This window comes from Bubalus bubalis, chromosome 17 (assembly GCF_019923935.1).
Source record: "Bubalus bubalis isolate 160015118507 breed Murrah chromosome 17, NDDB_SH_1, whole genome shotgun sequence".
Classification (NCBI taxonomy): Eukaryota; Metazoa; Chordata; class Mammalia; order Artiodactyla; family Bovidae; genus Bubalus; species Bubalus bubalis.
The window spans coordinates 56,532,643-56,556,574 of record NC_059173.1 but is presented as its reverse complement, the minus strand read 5'-3'; the positions used below and the strand labels follow the sequence as shown (position 1 = coordinate 56,556,574).

Here is a 23,932-nt window from a genome sequence, read left to right as displayed (position 1 = left end):
GTTTTCTCCTGCCCTCTGCCTCCTTCCTCACTGGCCTTACAAATGCAAGCATTCCCAGAGCTTTACCCTTGGCCCTCATCTCTGCTCATCTTATACTCTCTACATGGGTGACTTCCTCTAATTAACTCACTTCTTGAAGGTAACTTCCAAATGTTTGGTATAGATCCTGTCTAGACCTACCTTTGTTAAGAATATCTAAAGTCTTACATCAAGCACAACATATTTAAACAGCATTATTGATAGTTGCCAAGGTATGGAAGCAACCTAAATGTCCATCAACAGACCAATGGATAAGGAAGATGTGGTGCATGGTGTGTGTGTGTGTGTGTGTGTGTGTATACAATGGAATACTACTCAGTCAAGTAAAAAAAATGAAATTCTGCCATTTGCAATAACGTGGATGGACTTGGAGGGCATTATGCTTTGTGAAATGTCAGACAGAAAAAGACAAACACCACATGGTATTGTTTAACACATGTATACCTGTGGCGGATTCATTTTGATATTTGGCAAAACTAATACAATTATGTAAAGTTTAAAAATAAAATAAAATTTAAAAAAAATAAATGTGGAATCTAAAAAATATGACCAACTAATGCATAAAACAAAAAATAAACAGATTCACTGGTATAAAGAACAATTTCACGGTTACCAGTCAGAACAGGGAAGGAGGGAGGGGTAATATATTGATAGAGGAATAAAATGTTATTATGAGATTATATGGAATCATGTGTGTGAAGCTTTTGAGAATTATAAAGTACTATAGAACTTAAAGAATCTTTCATTCAGTGCTGGTTTTGTTGCTAAGTCATGTCTGACTCTTGCAACCCCATGGACTGTAGCCTTCCAGGCTCCTTTGTCCATGGGATCCTCCAGGCAAGAATACTGGAGTGGGTTGCCATTTCTTTCTCCAGAGGATCTTCCCAACCCAGGAATTGAACCTGGATCTCCTGCATTGCAGGCAGATTCTTTACCGACTGAGCTACGAGGGAAGCCATGAAATCATAAAAAATAAAAATAAAATTTAAAAGAATCTGCAAGCAATGTGAACCCAGGAGACCTGGGTTCGATCCCTAGGTTGGGAAGATTCACTGGAGAAAGGCCTGGCAAGCCCTCCAGTATTCTTGCCTGGAGAATCCCGTGGACAGAGGAGCCTGGCAGGCTACAGTCCATAGGGTTGCAAAGAGTTGGACACAACTGAGCGACTAGCACAGCAGCATATTTGAATAGAATGCATTTCCTCCTAAAACCTGAACATATTTTTATAACTTTCTCTCCCTAATCTTCCCCTACCTAAACCCCCCCCTTTTTTTTTTTGACTGAGCTGGATCTTCATTGCCTTTGTGTGGGCTGTCTCTAGTTGCTCCACTCATGTGTTCATGCTGAGTTGCTTGAGTCGTGTTCAACTCTTTGTGACCCTATGGACTATAGGCTGCCAGGCTCCTCTGTCCATGGGATTCTCCAGGCAAGAATACTGGAGTGGGTTGCCATACCCTCCTCCAGGAGATCTTCCCAAGCCAGAGATCGAACCCACATCTCGCATTTTCTGCATTGGCAGGCAGGTTTTACAACTAATGCCACCTGGGAAGCCCCTAGTTGCAGCAGGTTGGGGCTATTCTTCATTGCATTGTGCGGGCTTCTCACTGCAGTGTGTTCTCTTGTTGTGCAGCACAGACTTTAGGGCATAGGGCCTTCAGTAGTTGAGGCACACAGGCTCAGTAGTTGTTGTGCTGGGACTTAGTTGCTCCACAGCACATGGAATCTTCCCAAACCAGGGATGGAACCCTGTTCCCTGCATTGGCAGGCAGATTCCTATCTGCTGTACCACCAGGGAAGTCCCGCCTACCTAAACGCTTAACATATTGTCTACTTTTCAAATTACTTCTGTTTTAGAATCTATAACTTCTTTACCCTTCTCCCATACTCCAAGTTCAAACTCTGTCACCTCTGGCTTTGACTATTAGAATAGCCCCCTAACTGGTCTCCAGGGCTTCCCTGGTGGCTCAGATGGTAACGATTCTGCCTGAAATGCAGGAGACACAGATTCAGTATCTGGGTTGGGAAAATTCCCTGGAGAAGGGAATGACTACGCACTCAAATATTCTTGCCTAGGAAATCCCATGGATAGAGGAGCCTGGTGGGCTGCAGTCCATGGGGTCACAAAGAACTGGACATTACTGAGCAATTAACACTTTCAACTGGTCTCCTTGTGTGTGTGGGGGGTGGGGGGTGTTAGTCACTGAGTTGTGTACAACGCTTTGCCACCTCATGGACTATATAGCCCAGCAGTCCAGGTGAATATCAAAAAACATTTGAAAATTCTATCCATGGAATTCCCCAAGTAAGAATACTGGAGTGGGTTGACATTCCCTTCTCCAGGGGATCTTCTCGACCCAGGGATCAAACCCAGGTCTCCTGCATTGGAGGCAGATTCTTGACTGATGGCCCGCCAGGGAAGCCCTGATTGGTCTCCATGTCTCTGGTGTATTCCATCCCTTCTGCAGGCCGGGCTCGAGCCACCTCGGCTGCCGCAGCTGTGCTACTGTTTGTGCTGTGCGTAGCTCATCACACCGTCCCACTGCTCGTGGGTCCTCAGTGTTTGTCCACCCATCATTTCGAAAATAAAGTCTAAGTTTTTATTGTCAATACAAACATTGGCAACGTAGCCCCATCTCATTTTAAAACAATGTAGTTGAATTTCTTGTCACAAAAAAGGTTTATTTTAGAAAAAGTCTAAAATAGATAACCAACAAGAAAGAAAATACTAATTTTCATTTTTCTATCTTCATTTATTTCCTTGCTGCCCCATTATTACAACCAAAGTGAACTGTGGGTCATTCCTAAGTGCATCTGACATTTTCCTTTCTCCATGACTTTCTGTGCTATTTACATCCCCCCAAACTGCACCCAATTTCTCACCATTGAAATTCTGTTCCGCCTTCACTGTCCATCACAAAAGTTACTTTCTCTAAGATGCCTTCCTTCCCTGATCTTTAAATCTCCATAGCCTAGATTAGTGATAATACATGTAAAGCACTTTGAGTCATAGCTTGGAGTTCTTTGTCCTTGGTGGACTTTCTATTTTCTCTTCAGTCATTGTCATAGTTGTGTAGCTGTAACCACGCACTTGTTTCCAAAACCCCACTCCATGGTTATTGAATGAATTTTTCTCTTTCACTAGGATTTTCGTAAGACTTCAGTTTCAGAAGTTGATAATATAAATTGTAGCTTTGTGCTGTTTGCTTGGGATGGTGGGAATAGGAGAGATCTGGGAAAGAGAAATGGTGAAAAGTTGAAAGCAGGAGAAAGAAACCCTCTCCTAGAGAAGAAAATGATGATTCCAGGGGCAAGAACTCTAAGGTGATCCTTCTGCAGCATCTAATTCCAAGATGGAGTAGAAATGAATGTTTAATAATACCAGTACTGTGGTGGTGATGTCTGATGTTGAACTGGTCCATACTTGGCTTCATCCGTTCCAGATGCAGCCAAGAAAACCCAAAGTCCATCACTTTGAAAGGCTGGCAAGATTTATCTCACTGACTAGAATCTGACAGAAATGGCAAGAGTGGGAAGGGATTGAAAAAACCTGAAAAACCCAAAAGATTGTAGCGAAAGAAGATATAGCTGAACTTCTTCCTTGAGATTCAGGAGCCTTGGTCTCAGTGCTGAGCAGTTGAAAATATTTGCATATCCTTGCATATGGATAAGCACCGCTGGAATTTTGACAAGCCTGGCTCCCTATGGGAGCCTGGTATGCAGATGGATTTTCATCCCATAAAAGCTCTTGGGGACATGGTTTTAGGATGTGACCAGAAGAGTGTGTCAGTTGCTTTGCCATTTACTAAAACTTAATAGAGGAGCAAGAGTAGAGAAGACAGGAAACCAGCTTCCTTTAGTATAAGCCCACAATGATGGAGGGTCATAGGCAGGTTGCAGCAGAGGAGATGGTGCCAAGTGGTCCGACTGGTTGATGGGTGGAGGCATGCAGGGTAAATAGTGCAGAAGAATCAGGGAGAGTTGAGGCACTCAACATGAATGGCTGAGAGTGGCTGAGTGTCATTTCCTGTGATAGGAAGGAAAGGAGGAACTGGTGTGTAGTGGTGGTAGAGAACATGGACTCAAGTTAAGACGTGACCTTGGAACTAGATGGAAGGTAAAATTTTCCTCTGCCCTCCTAGGGTCTCTGGCTGGGCCTGAGCATGAAACTGCCATAAGACACATTAACAGGAGAAAAGCAAACACACTACATATACATGGAAATTCTCAAAAGAAAATGAAGATCCAAAGAAATGTCAAAACCGAAATGCGTTTATACCAGGTTGAACGAAGAAAAGCAATTGTGGAAAAATAACTGAAATATATGGGGCATGTGGGGGTGGAGCTAGAAGGAGATAAGAGTTCTCTCACCTAGCCCTGCTGTATAGAATTCTCTCAGAGTTGACTCCCTGTCTCTGGTGATAAGAATGTTTCTTTCCTCCTCGTAGTGGCAGGGCATCTGTCATGCGGTGGTTTTGTCTCTTGCTTTCAGGAAGAAAAGGGGAGGTCAGAGTACTCTTCCTGCACCTGCTGTTTTTCAAGTGCCTTTAGCTCGGAAATAATCCTTATGCCAGTGTGGCATATTTGGGGGTGGCGTATTCTTCCATGCTTCATTACTTTAAAATGTCTGTAAGGTAAGCATCCAAGTGAAGATGCAATATATGTGTCTGTAATTTAGAGAAGAAGTGTACAGTAAGGAGAGAGAAATTTGAGGCTCATCATCATATCATCATAGTTATGTCAGGGGACTGGCTGAAATCACCTGGAAGTAGTATCTGTAGCACAGGAACCAGAAGGGTGCTGTCCTGAATCCTGGGGCATCTCACCATTAGGGAGAATGAGAGGAGAAAGAGCCCGAGCTAAGTGGCTGTACATCTGGCCAAGGTGCTCCTTGTCTGAAAACTGAGATTTAGCAAAAGGAGGGATTTGTTGTTGTTGTTTAGTTGTTCAGTCATGTCCAACTCGTCACGACCCCATGGACTGTAGCCCCCTGGCTCCTCTGTCCATGGAATTTCCCAGGCAAGAATTCTGGAGTGGGTTGCCATTTCTTTCTCTAAGCGATCTTCCTGACCCAGGGACCAAACCCACATCTCTTGAGACTCCCGCATTGGCAGATGGATTCTTTACCACTGAGCTACCTGGGAAACCCAAAAGGAGGGATAGGGAGAGAATTTTTTTATTTTCCTATTTACTTATTTTTATTGCTGAGAATATGGTAGGTGCCTTTACGTAATCAGTATCGCTATTGGGTAATCTTAACATTCCCCCTTTTAAAGGGAAGATTGAAACTTAACCAAATGGGTATTGGGAGGCTGAGCTGATGTTTTCTGTTGTTACTATTGTTCAGTTGCTAAGTCACATGTCCGACTTTTAGTGACCCCATGGACTGAAGCATGCCAGCCTTGCCTATCCTTCACTATCTCCTGGAATTTGCTCAAACTCGTGGCCATTGAATTGATGATGCCATCCAGCCATCTCATCCTCTGTCGTCCCCTTCTCCTCCTACCTCAATCTTTCCCAGCATCAGGATCTTTTCCAATGAGTCAGCTCTTCGCATTAGGTGGCCAAAGTATCAGAGCTTCCGCTTCAGCATCAGCCCTTCCAATGAATATTCAAGATTGATTTCCTTTAGGATTGACTGTTTGGATTTCCTGGCTATCCAAGGGATGCTCAAGAGTCTTCTGCAGCATCACAGTATGAAAGCATCAATTCTTTGGTGCTCAGTCTTCTTTATGGCCAAACTCTCATATCCATGCATGACTACTATATACCTTTGATATACAGACCTTTGCAGGCAAAGTAATGTCTCTGCTTTTTAATATGCTTAGTCTTCGTTGCAGCACATAGGATCTTCCACCTTCCTTGAGGCATACAAACTCTTAGTTGCAGCATATGGGATCTATTCCCCTGACCAGGAATTGAACCCAGGCCCCCTGCATCAGGAGCACAAAGTCTCAGCCACTGGACCACCAGGGAAGCCCTTCTTTCCTGTTTGGTGTATCCAAATGCGTATCTCTTGTTAGATACCCACTACTTTTCCCAGGGTACCTTCAGAATACATAGGCATACATGGGTTTTTATTTTTATTTGAGAGCAAGAACAGCCCATGGAGTCAGGCTGCCTGCTCTGCTGGGTTCCCTGCCCCACCAGGAAAGCTGGGTGTCCATAGACTTACCTCATTATACTTTTCCTGGTACCTATCAAGAAAGGAATCAGAAGTCTTATATTTTTTCTTGTTAACTTTCTCTTTACTGGGATGTAAAAATTCTTTCCAGTCCAAGAGAGTGACAAACTAGAGTGGTGAGACAAGGGTTGTTTATATTTTTAAGTATTTTTGCCACAAATTCACTCACAGAATGTTTTATTGGCTAATCTGATTTCTTCTCTCTGACTGATACTTTGAAGCCATTAAAACTGAGTCAACTTGTAGGAACTCTTCTACAAAGTAAAGCTAATAATCACATGGGAAATAGAAAATGAGTTATAGGCATATATCTGCATCTATATACTTCTTTGTAGAATTGCCCTATAACCTGCTTACTAACCAAGGTATATATAAGGTAATAGGGCTTGGTTTTCTTTTTAAATAATTTATTTAAATAAACTTCATTCCACATTTCAGCTCCTGTCCAGCCAGGCTGGTGGAAAATTGGTTCCTATTGTTTTGAGCTCTCCACTTGTCACAGTCTTATTTTGTACATCAACTGCTGGTATGCCCACTTCCTATTCATTATGGTACCTTTAAGATGCTTCATATTCCTTGTATCCAAGCCAAGCTCAAAACAAGGGAGCCTTTGGCAAAGCAGACCAATGATGGAGGGCCAGCCCCTTTGATGCGTGTGCTGGCTGCCCCCTTCTCCCTGCCCTCCATGGTCCTGCCTCCCCACACAGGGTGTCATCCTCTGGAAGCACCAACATTTGTCCCTTTGTCTTCTCCCCACTGTGCTTGCTCTCTCTCTCTCTCTCTCTCTCTCTCTCTCTCACTCACTCTCCCCGCCTTCCCTCCCTCCCTCCCCTTCCTTCTCCTTCTCCCTGTCTTTTCTCTTTCAACCCTCAAAGATCCTTTTGCCCCCTCAATGGACACCTCACACACTCTCTGTTGTAAGATTAAAGAACACCAAATCTATTTAGTCCAGGCCGCTCTTGCTTTCAGCACTGCTAAAATCTCCAGAGATGTGCTTTATGCTACAGGGTAAAATGTAAGAGAGCAAAACAATTTAATACCTCAAAAATGATTTTACCACTATCTTACATACAGTCAAATGTAGCAGTCACATCACATATTAACCTTCTTTTTTATCCAAACAAAATTAACCTTAAACACTTCCTCAGAAGCTTTTTTTCTTCAGCCCTTTAATCATTTATGGTATTTCTTTCTGGACCCCATCCAAATATTCCCCTTGCTAAAATTCGAAGATCAAATCTGGTATCAATTCTCTGAAAATGGTCTGATGGAAGCAATTATACTTTGAACTCATTCATTCTGTCTCTTTTCCTTTTTAAACTTTTTTATAAGACATTTTTAGCTATCTTGAGTTGTTCTTCTGAGCGTCTGCAAAATTCAAAGCAGTGTTAAACACTATCTGAACGTGTCACTAGTTGAAGCCTTGCTTCTTTTTAAATAAGTATTTATGTGTATTATTTATTTGGCTGTGCAGGGTCTTTGTTGCAGCATGCGAACTCATAGTTGTGGCATGCAGGCTCTAGTTGCCTGACCAGGGATTGAACCAGGGTCCTTTGCATTAGGAGTGCAGAGTTTTAGCCACTGGACCACCAGGGAAGTCCCAAGAGCCTTCCTTATTTGGACAAGAAGATATTCTTATTGTCTAGGTACTTTGTGAAACTAAAAGAGTGAAATTGGAAGAAGAATGCAAGAAGAGATGTGGGGGAGAAACTAAACATTAAATATGTCAGATTTTTTTTTAATTCTGAAAGCAGGTAAGAATGAGCAAGAGATTTTAGAAACAAAATACAGTGTTATCATTCTTTGCATTCTTTGATTTTTGCCCCATCAGATCAGATCAGTCGCTCAGTCGTGTCCAACTCTTTGCGATCCCATGAATCGCAGCACGCCAGGCCTCCCTGTCCATCACCAATTCCTGGAGTTCACTCAGACTCACGTCCATCGAGTCAGTGATGCCATCCAGCCATCTCATCCTCTGTCGTCCCCTTCTCCTCCTGCCCCCAATCCCTCCCAGCATCAGAGTCTTTTCCAATGAATCAACTCTTCGCATGAGGTGGCCAAAGTACTGGAGTTTCAGCTTTAGCATCATTCCTTCCAAAGAAATCCCAGGGCTGATGTCCTTCAGAATGGACTGGTTGGATCTCCTTGCAGTCCAGGGGACTCTCAAGAGTCTACTCCAACACCAGAGTTCAAAAGCATCAATTCTTCGGCGCTCAGCCTTCTTCACAGTCCAACTCTCACATCCATACATGACCACAGGAAAAACCATAGCCTTGACTAGACAGACCTTTGTTAGCAAAGTAATGTCTCTGCTTTTGAATATGCTATCTAGGTTGGTCATAACTTTCCTTCCAAGGAGTAAGCGTCTTTTAATTTCATGGCTGCAGTCACCATATGTAGTGATTTTGGAGCCCAGAAAAATAAAGTCTGACACTGTTTCCACTGTTTCCCCATCTATTTCCCATGAAGTGATGGGACCGGATGCCATGATCTTCGTTTTCTGAATGTCAAGCTTTAAGCCAACTTTTTCACTCTCCACTTTCACTTTCATCAAGAGGCTTTTGAGTTCCTCTTCACTTTCTGCCATAAGGGTGGTGTCATCTGCATATCTGAGGTGATTGCTATTTCTCCCGGCAATCTTGATTCCAGCTTGTGTTTTGCCCCATACCCCAACTATTTCTTATTGAACTGTCAACTATTTTATTAGTAGAAAAATAAGCATCTCTATAGTGTGCCTTTATGTCTTAATAGAATCAAAGAATCATAGGAAGGTAGAGGTGAAAGTAATTTTAGAGGTTGCTTAATCTAATCTAGCAACTAGCAAGTAATTGCACCTGCCAGTTTCTGAGAGGTAGGGGGAAATCTGTGCTGAAAGGAACCCAATCATAAGGTGAAAGGAATATGGTTTTTCTATTAGTAAGATGAAGATATAAATCCCCTATCTGCTGCTTAAGCAAGTTTTATAATCCTTTTTAACCTGTGGGGGATAATAATACCAACCCATTGGAGGGTTTGTAAGAAATGAATAAGATACAGTAAGTCCCCTACATATGAGCCTTTAAGTTGCAAACTTGCGAAGATGCGAACACCCATCTGGTTCCAGCAAGCAATCAGGACCTGTGCTATCAGTGCCAGGCATAAGTGAGATTGCAACTTGCCCTCTGTCTCCAATTGCTAACAGTCCTTCAGCTCTACCATCTCCCACCTCCTCTCCCTCCTCTAGTCGGTAACTCTTCTTGCCTGTTCACTCAGTGCCAGCTCCTGTATGCCAGCTGTGGTACTCTACTACTGGACTTTTAAAAGGTGCTGTGCTGCTGCTGCTGCTAAGTTGCTTCAGTCGTGCCCGACTCTGTGCAACCCCATAGACGGCAGCCCACCAGGCTCCCCCGTCCCTGGGATTCTCCAGGCAAGAACACTGGAGTGGGTTGCCATTTCCTTCTCCAATGCATGAAAGTGAAAAGTGTAAGTGAAGTTGCTCAGTCGTGTCCAACTCTAAGCGACCCCATGGACTGCAGCCCACCAGGCTCCTCCACCCCACGGGCTTTTCCAGGCAAGAGTACTGGAGTGGGGTGCCATTGCCTTCTCCATAAAGGTGCTGTACCATAAGATTAAAATTGTTTTCTTTATTTTTTGTGTCTGTTTGCTTTTTATGTATACTTGTATGAAATATATTATAAACCTATAACAGTACAGTAGTAATACTATAGAGTCAATTGTGTTAGTTGGGTACCTAGGCTCACCTGGTTGGACTTACCAACAAATTGAACTTGCGAACATGCTCTCAGAATGGAGCTCATTGGTCATGTTGGAGACTTACTGTGATATCTATACAGTAGCTGTCACATGATTGGCTATGATGCATGGAGATCTTTCCTTACTTCAGACACTTCCATTGCTTTGCAGTTTGCCCAGACTTTAAACGATTGAATCTTTGACTATCTGAAATCAACAACCACTTAACCATAAATGTCCCTTTGCTCTAAGCCAATGAAATCCTTTCCGATTGCCCCTAGTCTTTTCTGTTTTGCCAGGTTTCCAGGCCCACTGTCATTTCCCTGGTGACCTTGCTCTGGCATCGTCTAGTTCACAATAGCCCTCCCCTTGGCATGTCACATCCAGAAATGCATGCAGTGTCCTATACCAAGGACTCTTGCTTCCTCTGACTGTGATTTCACTTAACACTGCGCTCTCTCTTTTTTTTTTAATTTTATTTTATTTTTAAACTTTACAATATTGTATTAGTTTTGCCCAACATCGAAATGAATCTGCCACAGGTATACCCGTGCTCCCCATCCTGAACCCTCCTCCCTCCTCCCTCCCTCTGGGTCGTCCCAGTGCACCAGCCCCAAGCATCCAGTATCGTGCATCGAACCTGGACTGGCGACTCGTTTCATACATGATATTATACATGTTTCAATGCCATTCTCCCAAATCTCCCCACCCTCTCCCTCTCCCATAGAGTCCATAAGACTGATCTATACATCAGTGTCTCTTTTGCTGTCTTGTACACAGGGTTATTGTTACCATCTTTCTAAATTCCATATATATGCGTTAGTATACTGTATTGGTGTTTTTCTTTCTGGCTTACTTTACTCTGTATAATAGGTTCCAGTTTCATCCACCTCATTAGAACTGATTCAAATGTATTCTTTTTAATGGCTGAGTAATACTCCATTGTGTATATGTACCACTGCTTTCTTATCCATTCATCTGCTGATGGACATCTAGGTTGCTTCCATGTCCTGGCTATTATAAACAGTGCTGTGATGAACATTGGGGTACACGTGTCTCTTTCCCTTCTGGTTTCCTCAGTGTGTATGCCCAGCAGTGGGATTGCTGGATCATAAGGCAGTTCTATTTCCAGTTTTTTAAGGAATCTCCACACTGTTCTCCATAGTGGCTGTACTAGTTTGCATTCCCACCAACAGTGTAAGAGGGTTCCCTTTTCTCCACACCCTTTCCAGCATTTATTGCTTGTAGACTTTTGGATCGCAGCCATTCTGACTGGCGTGAAATGGTACCTCATAGTGGTTTTGATTTGCATTTCTCTGATAATGAGTGATGTTGAGCATCTTTTCATGTGTCTGTTAGCCATCTGTATGTCTTCTTTGGAGAAATGTCTATTTAGTTCTTTGGCCCATTTTTTGATTGGGTCATTTATTTTTCTGGAGTTGAGCTGTAGGAGTTGCTTGTATATTTTTGAGATTAGTTGTTTGTCAGTTGCTTCATTTGCTATTATTTTCTCCCATTCTGAAGGCTGCCTTTTCACCTTGCTAATAGTTTCCTTTGTTGTGCAGAAGCTTTTAAGTTTAATTAGGTCCCATTTGTTTATTTTTGCTTTTATTTCCAATATTCTGGGAGATGGGTCATAGAGGATCCTGCTGTGATGTATGTTGGAGAGTGTTTTGCCTATGTTCTCCTCTAGGAGTTTTATAGTTTCTGGTCTTATGTTGAGATCTTTAATCCATTTTGAGTTTATTTTTGTGTATGGTGTTAGAAAGTGTTCTAGTTTCATTCTCTCTTTTATAGCAAACTTGTCTATGATTATTGAAAACATTCTATGATCTGGACACTCCAAACAGTGACATAGTCTTATGTCTTCTGAGAAATTTCCTAATTTAGGGGTTTTTTCCTGTGGGTGACATGTATTTTGTATTAGATTCTGAAATGCAGTTAAAATGAAGAAAGAATTTTAAAAGTTTCTGAGGATTCAGTGGCTACAAAAGCTAATCCTGCTTCTGCGTGCATGCTAAGTCACATCAGTTGTGTCTGACTCTTTGCAGCCTCATAGACCATAACCCACCAGGTTCTGCTGTCCATGGGATTCTTCAGGCAAGAATACTGGAGTGGGTTGCCATGCCCTCCTGCAAGGGATCTTCCCAAGCCACGTCTCTTACTTCTCCTGCATTTGCAGGCAGGTTCTTTAACACTAGTGCCCTGTGGGAAGCCCAGTCTTGCTTCTAAGCCAGTGGAAAGTATCGCAACCTTGATATTCTTTTATTAAAACACTCCCCCCACCCATATTTAAACAATTGCACAGTTTTTTTAAAAAAAGATGTCCTGGAAATCTACTTTCAATATTCTAATTATAAGCTAAATCTTTGGAAAGTTTTGGTAATTTGACATCTAAGTGTATTTTGAGTCATTATATTTAAAACTGGACCTAAATCTAAACTGCAAGCAAAAAATCCTTCTCCCCTTATTTTACCAGACTATCATATAAGCAGTGTGAACTAGGCAAACTACATTCTCAGGATCCTTTTTCTTACAACTTACTGTTGTCGAAGCCTAGGCAAAGCCTTTAAATTTATTTTCTCATCTATAAAATGTGTAATTCAACTTGAAGTCTTCTTAAAGTCACTTAGCGTCTGAGAATCTCCTGTTCTATGATGTAGATACCATTCTCAAATCTCTTATTGATAAAGACCTACATTATATTCATCTCTACACAGGTGTGCCAGTTTAAAATCTGACACAATCCAACATTTTAGAGCCTGAAACATGGTGCTCTATTAAGATCGATTTATCAGATGAATGTGGACTCAAATAAAGCCCAGTGAGATATTGGCTCTAAAATCTTGGCTCATCATTTCAAGATGCTATGCCTATAACTCCGAACTTGAATGTAATTAAACATGAAATGGTCTCATTTTAGCATGGGAGGAAATCAGCTTTCTGGTCAGAAGGAAAGATTTTTCAATTCAGTTTTAATTGCTAATTTTCCTTTGTGGGAGCTTGAAGAGCTACAGTGGTTAAAGGAATAAAATATCAAATAGCAACATTATTCATGAATAATTACCCAGCAGGGGGAGATAAGACTCTACCTTGTATTTTCAGAGATCTGAATGATTTGAGAGGATACCTATAGTGGGGGACTTGTCAGCCTTGTGATCTAGGATACAGCAGTAATCAGTGATAGAAAAGAGGGGGAAATAACCAAATATCATCAAGTCAACACACGTTGGGTTTTATTTAAGGAAATGTCTCCTCATGTAGGCAGTGATGTGTTTAAGAATGAGACGCATTTTTACTTGTTTCTATTTTAAGTGATTGCTTTGACAGGTCTTTGAAGAAAAAAAAAATCATTTTCTATCCTGCAGATTCAGTAACTGCCCTTAAATGTCTCATCATGTCACATTTTCAGTGGAGACGCCATTGTGATTTGCTTCCATGGTGATCTACCCGTCACTGATGGCTAAAGCTAATGACACTGGGTTGTCAGGATGCCATGCCAGGCAGCCACTAATTAATTATTTGTCATAATCTCCCAGGGAGGAAATTACTAATATTATTACTTAGCACATCCTTTGCATTTACACTTGCAGAGTGCTGAAAAATTCATTTGTGGCCCTGAAGAAATAAACATTTGTGCTGTTCTTAGCAGGAAGCAGGAAAGCAGCCCCAAGAGCATCTGTACCCCCTGGGTGACATAGTCAGGGCCTCAAGCTCTACATGCTGTGGCAGCTTATAGGCTATGTTGCTTTCAGCTGAAGAATAGAAAGACTATGTCAAAGGCATTTTTAATATATTATTCTAATCTCCTGAGACTAGAATTAGTAAGCAACAAATTAATTCAATGATAAAATTACCCCTCAAAAGAACCCAATCTTTTAAGGTGGTACTTTGACTTGGAAGGCATATTTAACAAGAAGACTTGGAAGATAATAAATGTACCCTGGCAATTGTAGGGGAAAAAAAGCCATCTGGTGTGAATGAGTCCCTTGCATTTGAAGTAAAGACTGTTAGAAAATTGTTTCAACTTCCTTGTTGACCAGTTGTCTGTGCCTCAGCTGGAGCCTGTCAATGGGTAACCCACTGGGAAACAGAAAGCGTTTCTATAATATGATTGATAGACTGAGGTTAATATTTAACCTTAATTTGTAATCAGAATGTAATATTTATATTATGATAGATAATAGTAGATAATAGGTAAATGATACATGAGACTCTGTACTTCTCTCTTAACAAGAATCATTGGAAAGGAACCAAGGTTGTAACAAAGTTAATTTGCCACAGATAACCTTCATCTTAATAGTGGACAGGAGTGAGTGTTAGTAAAGATGATATTAGAGAAATAATATTGGACAAGAAAGCTTTTGTTAGTCACATTCAAAGGTATCCATATCTTATTTTTTTTAATTCATTTAAATTTAATTGAAAAATAATTGCTTTACAATATTGGTTGGATTTCTGTCAAACATCAACATGAATTAGCCATAAGTGTGCAATACGTCCCCTCCCTCTTGAACCTCCCTCCCACCTCCCACAAAACATATATTGAACAATAGTTGCTTTACAACGTCATGTTAGCTTATGTTGTCCAGCAAAGTAAATCAGCTGTACATATATATATATATATATATCCTCTCTTTTTTGAATTTCCTTCCCATTTAGTTCACCATACAGCACTGAGTGGACTTCCCTGGAATATACAGTATTTTCTCATTTGTTATCTATTTTATACATAGTATCAAGAGTGCATATATGTCAATCCCAATCTCCCATTCCCACATGTGGATACCAAGGGATAAAGGTGGGGGAGTATCCATACTTTAAAATCTACTACATATTTCCTACCTAGTAAGCAGTAGAAAGTTGAACAAGTAGCCAAATGCAACTGAAAATAGGAATTAAATAGTACTCCATTTCACACAATAAACTACTCGTTTTCCAGATAAGAGTAGTTCACTTTGTCACTGGCTACAAAACCCGTAGGTCTTTACCCAACAACAAGGGAACACTAGAACCCAGCCCAGCATGACTGATTTAAATGGAGGCAGATCACTGTTGAAAATCATCAAGACTGCTGTTTGTCCACCTGTGGCCACTGGTTGTAGTGGACACCAGGTCAAAAATCTCTGTGTAGGGGGTTTTCAGAGGCTGCCACTGGTTGAAAAGGGGTCACGGATGGCAAGGGGCTTGTTTAGAAGGTACCTTTGCATACATAGCACTGTTCATAGACTGAGCAACCCCTGTTTTTCTGCTTTAAAACCTGGAGGAGCTGATAGAGATCAAAAATGCCTTGACAACTGAGTGACTGAAAGTCTGAATACTCTGAATACTGATGAACTGTACCATAGAAAAGAATTTGTGTTTTCAACTCACATCAGTATGGCATGTTTCAAATATGGCATAATTGGAACTGCATTTCAGCCCAATTACAAATGCTCGTTTTTCACTTACACAGAAAACACACAACCTGGAAATTTAGAATCTTTTCTTTTTTGACATGTCACTCTGCAAATACGAATCTCCTTTAAGCTCAGGAGTCTATAGGAAATATATTTGGCCTCATTTTAGGAAGATAAGCGGGAGACAACATAATTTATGAGCTGAACCAACAGAAGGGTGCTGAGTCAGATTTTGTTAAACTAATCTTATGGCTGGCAAGGATGACATGTCAGGTGTTTAATTCATTTAAAATACCAAGCCATTTCCATAAATCATTTTTATAACTTTAAATACATTATATAGGTACAGAAACAATAGATGGTGTGTTTGAATGTGCCAAACACATCTGTTTCCTTCACTACATACCATGTTTCTCATTTCATTTTCCAAAGATGTATTGATTTATCAGATTATTTTTTAAGGGCTGATCCATACTTTAATCCATGTCATGTTCTCTATCGGTGCTGTTATGCTTCTTGAATTTTTCCTTGGGGCAAAATATATATTTGCCCCATGTGAATATCATCGTAGCATCTCTCTCTTCCTTTCTGCACAAAAAGCAAAAAAAATTTTCATTTTTTTAATGTATTTGTCACTGTAGTCCAGGTAGAAAAAGTACACGGGATGCATTTGGGTCTATTTAGCATAAAAACTTCATCTGAAACTTCTGTATGATATAAGATAATGTGTTGTATTTCAGGATATCTAAGGTTGAGTTTCTTTACTGTGTGAATGCTATACTATTTTCTTTTCTCCCCTAACTCCCTGCCCCCCCTCCCTGTTTAACAGCAGACAAACCCAGGGAGCACTGAATGAATCTGACGATCCTGAAACAGGCTGTCTAACTGATAACAAGCCAACTTCTCGACACTTCTATCCTGTCGCCTTGCTGCTTGTCAGCTCACACCTGCTGGTTGTGTGGCTTATTTTAAGTCTTGCATTACTTTTAGCCAAATACCAATAAGTTTTATGTTGCATTCCTTTCTTTTCTACAACTGACAATGGACTTTAAATTATGGGGACAATGCTGTAATTTCTACATTTTCAGATTCACAGAATTTAAAAAAAAAAAAGAACAAGCAAATGTTTGAATTGTGTTTTATTTGTTTTTCCTAAAAGCTAAAAGAAAAGAGGTACTATGCATTAAGTGAATTATTTCGCTCTTTTTGTTCATGGAAAAGCATTTCCCAACTGTTAACTAGCTCAAGAAGAATTTTTAAATTCCTGTCTTTGGAATAAGACAAAGAACAGAATCCTGAAAGCTTGAAGTTCTGCACCTCCTGTTCCTCTTCCCATTTCCATTTATTTAAAGAAATTAAGACTGAATTTGCACAACACCCCGGAACCCTGAGACAAGTCCTACAGATGTGGGAGGTTCCTTCCATCCAGACTCGATTTCCACTGTGCTGATCCCATTGTCGCCGTCAGCTGATAGAACCCTCTGTTCGATTTCTTAACCTGTTAGTTCTGTGATTTCTTTGCTGCAATTAACGTTTTTTCTGTCAAGTAACTTAATGGAGAGAATGGCTATTTCTGTTTTGTAATTAAATGAATCCATTTGTAACTATGGTTTGGGTTGATTTGGCTTTCAGTGTACTTTTCTATTCTTTTTAACCAAGTCTTGTTTGTGTCTGGATGCCCCATTTTCAGCACCTGTGACTTTTGTACTATCTGTACACAAGCACTCCTCTTGATAAAGCTGAGACTTGGACCAGGCTGTTTGGAAAGCCATTTTACTCCTCGTTGCACAGCTAAAATAATGCAGTCAAATAGAGATGAAACTTTCCTTTAAAAATCTATAGGGCCAGACTTAATTAAATGCCTTATTCCTAGAACCTACATCCTTAGGGCTACGTGTAGATGTTCATGTGTTTTAAAGAGACTGAGACATTCATTTGTGGAAAAGTTATAAAAAGGCAGATATATTTATGAAATGAAAATGAAGCTGTATTGTGGATCAAATTATATTTAAAGAGTTTATTAAACCTTAAATATATGTTAAGAGCAAAGGGACTCTACTCATCTTTTTTCCGAGGGCAATAATGGTATTGGGCCTGGCCTAGGATTTAATTTTGTAAGATGTATCATCATTTGTGAAAAAAAAAAAAAATGTAGAGTTGAATCTTTGTTATTTTTACTCGGACTATTGCTGCAACTCTGCATTGAACAAATAAAGCATATTTATTTATTCTGTGTTTCATGAAGTTGTGCTTTTTCCCTTTCACCAGAGAAGGATGCCGCATAGAAAATGTACTGAAGAATATCAAATGCAGGAAGTATGCTTTCAACATGCTACAGCTGATGGCTTTCCCCAAGTACTACAGACCTCCAGAGGGGACTTATGGAAAAGCTGACACCTAAGTTTACCAACATGTAAATAAACAGGAACACAAATACGCTTCCGTTGGAAAATCTCCACCGTTTTCTGTTTTCATTGTCATGAATTTGTGGAGGGGGGTGATCAGGAATGTTCACCCAAATCTAGGGATTTCTTGAGTTAGTTATCAGCATATGACTCTGAAAGAAATCCATTAAACAAATCTTAAATCATATTGTGTTTCTAGTTCCAAGCTTCTATGTATTGATTCTCGCTGGTTGAGATCAGTTCAAAAAGTGTACGTTTCATTCATGGGATTTTTAATGAAAGACATTCTGAGAAAACCTAAGTTGCTTCAGGGGCTCTGGAGGTGATTCAGAGAGTGGCATTCTCCACTCCAAACCCATGATAGGAGAGTGTCAAGGAGAGAGGCTTTGAGATATTTCCCATCTTTTCTCATATACAACCTGAGAGCCCATTTGTGGGCTTTAAAAATATTTTTCTAGTGAATGGAAATTAGGGAGTGTTAACTTGTGAACCTGACTACAGAAGCAGTTCCTATGTGTTTGTAAAGACTTTGTCATCCTGTGAAGGTGTGACTGGTCCTCCTAAAAATGTTGACGGACAGTGTTAATAAAGCAATAAAAATACTTTTTGAAAACATGGTATCTTTTCAAAACTCTGACTTGGATTGATTTGCCCCATCAGCCTAAACTTCATGTAGTCAAGTTCATGAAAGACTGTAAAATATCTTTGAGGTGTTTTCTAGCATTTATCTTAATATTTATCAGTCAATGATGTAACTATGCATTGCCTGGCATAGATTAGTATATGTGAATGAACCTTTTAAAACTTATGCTACCATAATTAATGATAAACCAAAACAATTATTTCTCCTAAACTGAATTTCAAATTTGCCCTTACTTGGTAAAATAACACCATAAGTTTCCTAAAACTACAAATCAGACATTGCCTTAGAGATCCTCATGTATAACATTATAAATATTATAAATGGCTAAAGTACAAGGAAGATAGGCCCCCACTTACTCAGCTGGATGATTTTAGAACCCTGGTTACAATCCCTTCTTACCTTGTAGCTTATCTGATCTGTAAATTGCCACCCTAAATATATACATGAAAATTTGGGAAGGATACTAAATAGGCCTTGACATGTATTGCTGTAATTGAAACTTAAAGTACAAAGGTCTAAACAAATGACATTTATTTTCTCCCTATTTTAAGAATTTATATGCTTTCCTTTCTCATCAGAGGAGCATGCGATCTAGAGCATCAGTCTCCCTTGGAAATGCCAAAGACCTGTTACATAGACACCTCTTAGCAATGACCACATTCAACAAATCATCTGTAGCTTTCCTAGCTGATAGGATAGCTCCTCAATCAAGATACCTATTGAAATAAAGATTCCAAACAGATCTCCAGGCTCATGTTGGGCTTTTCAAATTGCTGCAATTTTAAATAACCCTCTGAGGCTTTTAATGCTAGAATTGTCAATCTGTTATTTTAGTTAAGGACTTGTAGGCATTATACTTGAGGCAGTTGTCCAAATATTTACAGCCTTTTTCATGTAAAGATGCTGTGTGCTGTGGATATATTCATGGACAGGTTATCTTGTTCTCCTTTATACCTCATTCTCAATTTCAATGAGTAAATATAATCTTTGAATTCTTCAGTTTCATTTTAAAATGGTAGGATTTGTGGTTATTTTCATTATCCCATTGGTTTAAGGTAAAGCAGTTGGTATGACAGTGATTCCCTTGAGTAACTGTGAAGCCACATTCAGTATATCAGATGGCAGTCTTGAGTTCCAAGTTACCCTAAGTGATTTATCATCTTCTAAATATTCTTATGAACAATAGTTTTTGTTTGTATTTTTTAAAATGAAACCTCTTGATTCAAATATGGAAAGAATATTTATTAACCAGAAAACCAACAGTAGGGTTTTCTATTTGTGGAAGACATTTCAAAGTGTTTTTTTTTTCTTTTTTATGAAGTACTATTACAGAAGTTCTCAAAGAGTAGAACTTACTGTAATACAAATGAAGGTAATGTATTTTCTCATTTATTATTAACAGTTTTCTGCATTCCCCTATTGGAAACCTATATTTGTTCATATTCTAAAAGTAGATTTCATCAAGCAAATGTTTTTTCGTAGCAACAATAATGTCACCCCTTTCCTGAGAGATATTTCAAGTATCCTTGGAAAACTACTTCATTATTTCTTAAATTACTAAACCTTTCTAAATCAAAGAGAAAATGTTATACTAAAAGTTTTAAAAGCTCTTTTGCATAAACACGGGCTCAGTCATGTTCTTCTGCTTCCATTTTCATTTAAAAGATGCACCAGTCATTCTTGTTTTAAGAGATCACGTTGAGCCAGACACTGAACCAAGAAAACATTTCCAAACAAGATAATTTTTTTGCTCAAAAACATGTTTGCCCTCTGATGTCATCAAAAGTAGATAACACTTCAGGATTAGCTATTTACAAAGTCCTACAGAAAACGTACTTAAAAGCAAGGGAAAGTGCAATCCTATGTATGTTTGACCCAGTGACCAAAGATCCAGAGCCTGAAAAATGTTCTGCAGAACAGCTGAACGTAAAAGTTTGAAATATTCTACTGAAGCAAACGCGTATTTTAGATGTACCTTTGCATCTATTGCTTGTGCGGTTGTTTCTTTCTTGTCATTATTACCTTGGGTTTTATCAACACTCTGCCCAAACGATCCTTTGATGTAAATAGTTTGGTCGATCCAGTAGTCCCATGAGTCAGAGCAGCTATCTGATCCTGCTGACAGCTTGTACTGAAATGACCAGCTGCCCAGTGAGAGCAGGACGCCAGGTAATTAAGCTCCAGTCTTTACAAGACTATGACCTCTTGTTCTGAGGAAGTGAGGTCTTAAAAGCAAGCATCTGGGTGGGAGATACTTCCCTTTTTTCTCTCAACTACGTATGGTATTTTGCCTAAGAATAAGACAGTGGGAGAGAAGATTCATGCTTCTCTTCCCAAGCAAACCCAAGTCCCTCTTATGTAAAGTCTGCTAGGTGCTAAGAGGAGAATAATAGTGGTGTGCTAGAAATTGGCTGGTCCTGACTCACAGTACTTGACCATTAAATTCTGTAAGCCAGTTTTCAAAACACAACCATCATTAAATATTAAATTACAGAACACAATTGAATAAATCTTATTAAAAATGATCATCAAAGCTTAATGAAACCTAAATATTTTACTATATTATACTATTTATACCTGCTGCTGAGGTTATTTATGCCAATTGTATCTGTCCGGTGGAAACATGATATTTATAATGTACTAACTGGGCCTCACTTCCTGACTCTGCATGCAGTAACATCACATAGGTAGCTTGAAATTGACCATGGTGGGTGTTACACCCCAGAAACTGCCAAATGCTACCAACCCATACTTTGAATTCCTGGAAAACCAGCACAAAGCTGGATGCCGCAATCACTTTTTCTCCAGAAAATAATCAATAATTGGAAGCCGTATTAAATTATTAAAATGATACCAAGTGCAGTCATCTTCAGATGGCTACAGTTTTGTCTTGATTTATGCCCTCTTTAAAGACTCCTGTTAGACTATAAGTAATATTTGCTGTTTATGTTTATTCATATTTAAAACAGTCATAACAATTCATTTAAAAATGTATTTCTTGGGGACTCCCCTGGTGGCCCAGTTGCTCCACTCCACTGGACTCAATGCTTCCAATTCGCAGAGCACAGATTGGATCTCTGGTCAAGGAACTAATGCCCCGCTGTGTGGCCAAAAAGTAAAATTTTTAAAAATAAATAGATAAAAATTATCTCTCTATGATGTTCTGCAAGGGAAATCTCAGCAAGGCAGCTTTTGTGTAAGCAATAACAACTTCAGGCAAAATTCAGGGAAATGTTAGCCTAATTAGAAAATCACTAAAAATGCACTTCAATATCAGTTTTTAAGTTTATAGTTTTAGCGTTTGCTAAAAGCTGGAAAAGCAGTAACATACTATCAGGCCCAGATTCTAATAAATATAGCTCAATTGGAAACCAAACTGTTAGATTAAACAAATTAAACTCTGGCAGCATGCTAAATCACACAAATGTTTAGGTGTTTGATTTCCAAACAGGATGGTCTATCAGTGGTTTAGTTCAACATACAGGCCACCTTTTATAATCTTTTGAGAAATAAATCAACTTTCATCACAGGTTTAAGAAACTGGTCTGAGAAAAACTGTGATTAGCAGTTGCAGAGTAAAGCAAATATATTGAACACAAGGCATCTCTAATAGCTGGAGGCTTTACAGATTATGTGCTACTGAAGAGAATAATTTGCTGAGAGTTGTATAGTAGATTGACAATTTTAGGTAAATTCACAGAATCCACATTCATTTAGCCCAGCTGCAATCTGCAAGAGTTTTGCTTTTTTCCCCTCCATATTTACGTTTCGTTACTTTATAAAGAAACTACCAATGTATTAGATCTTTTGTTTCTTTGGAAGAAATTTAAGTTACAACTTTCCAAACAGATGTTAACTCTAGCAAAAACTTCAAGAATAAAAAAATGCAGTTAATGTTTTAGATAAAATATGGCAGGCCAATTAGGTATAAAGTTAAGGTATGGAAATTTGGGTTTTTTCTTTCTGAGTTATAGTGCAGATTAAACACTCTTAGTTTTATTTCTAAGCATGTAAGAGGAAATCTAAAGCATTTCTGATGTCAAAGAAACAAATCATATCTGAGTATTTGTATCAAGGAGGTAGGAAAACATTGTAAGGTATTATTAACTTAAAATACGTACGTGCCATCGGCTCTCCTGAGCATGAACTTTTATAGATTGCATGAATAGTCAGAATTTTAAATTTAAAAAGGAAAACATGACTCACAGTTCAGTATAGTACCCAGAGAGACTGAACATTAAAGGAGAGAAGACCTGCTAAAAGTGTTGTTGCCTGATAAACCATATGTTGCTTGCCTTTCATGCTGTGCTCAGTGGCTCAGTCGTGCCCAACTCTCTGCAATCCCGTGGGCTGTAGCCCACCAGGTTTCTCTGTCCATGGGATTTCTCAGGTAAGAATACTTGAGTGGGTTGCCATTTCCTCCTCCAGGGGATATTCCTGACCTAGGGATGTCTCCTGCAACTCCAGCATTGGCAGGTGGATTTGTTACCACTAAGCCACTTATCTTTTAGTCTTTAAAATGTTGCACTTTCATACTCATGGTATGAAACATTCACAGTCTTCCTAAATTATCAGAATACTCTAAGGTCATACAAGGGCACAGCTCAACAGTACATCTTTACTGATGACTTGGTGCAATTTTATTGACTGGCAGGCAGTATTGACTCAAATATTAGCAAGATTGCTATGTTATCTACATATTAGTAGCTCTTATGATGCTTTTATATCACTATAAATATTAAAAAGCCATTTCATGACAGAGAGCTTTCAAATTTTAAAAGGCAGATGCCACATTTCTGTAACTGTATAGACACTCCCATTTCACTTCACATGTGCAATCCTTTGTACACATACCCTCTTGTGGATATTTTATTATTTTATTTAACCTAATATGTGATTTTCAGATTCTTGTGGTACTTAGCTGAAACATTTGCATTTGTTTTCTTTTAATGTTAAATATATATTCCGGGTCAACCAATAATGTGTAGTCCTAGGAAATGAGGCACAAATAGGTTAGATCACTTTATATTGTCATTTGAAGAAATATCATTTTGTTTTATTATTCTGTGTAAACCATATTCATTGTACATTGTGTGTATATTTTTTTAATAAATGTGATTTTTATTTTTTATGTTTCTGTCTTTTTCATTTCAAATATCAAATTATACTTTTTTTTCATTTTTGTCAATGTAGAAATCTCTAAAACTTTATTGAAATAGCAGAAGCATAGCCTAAATAGTATTTCAAATAAAATAGACTAATTTTCTGATGAAGTGTAATTGCAGTGCAAATTTTACATTGATACTAGGTTAGTAACTATTAATAGCAGAATGCATCTTTCAGGGTTGCTGTTCTATGAGACTAAAATCAACTATAATTTTAAAAGATGCAAGAACCAGATGCTTCATCTTTGGGCAAATCACTGATCTTTGCAATCCTGATTATATTAGTCATTTGAGTACATAAGATAACTTTTCTTTATTGGCTCTTTGGATCTTATCAATTATAATTCATTATAGCAGTTGATAGTAGA

The 23,932-nt window shown here is 39.1% G+C and overlaps 1 protein-coding gene across 6 annotated transcripts in view; it reads left to right on the top strand.

Annotated features, from left to right (window-relative positions):
- The window catches only part of INPP4B (inositol polyphosphate-4-phosphatase type II B), a 458,048-nt gene extending 434,518 nt beyond the window's left edge, over nucleotides 1-23,530 (top strand). For 4 of the 6 annotated variants that reach the window (XM_025267083.3, XM_025267089.3, XM_025267090.3 and 1 more), the window contains one exon: nucleotides 16,181-17,590. In XM_025267083.3, the coding sequence (XP_025122868.3) occupies nucleotides 16,181-16,355 (175 nt within the window). In that variant the 3' untranslated portion in view covers nucleotides 16,356-17,590. Of the gene's footprint in view, nucleotides 1-16,180; nucleotides 17,593-17,619 lie in introns of those variants that run through there. The other 2 variants (XM_025267085.3, XM_006053797.4) reach the window with 2 other exon arrangements.
- Nucleotides 23,531-23,932: the final 402 nt, after the last annotated feature.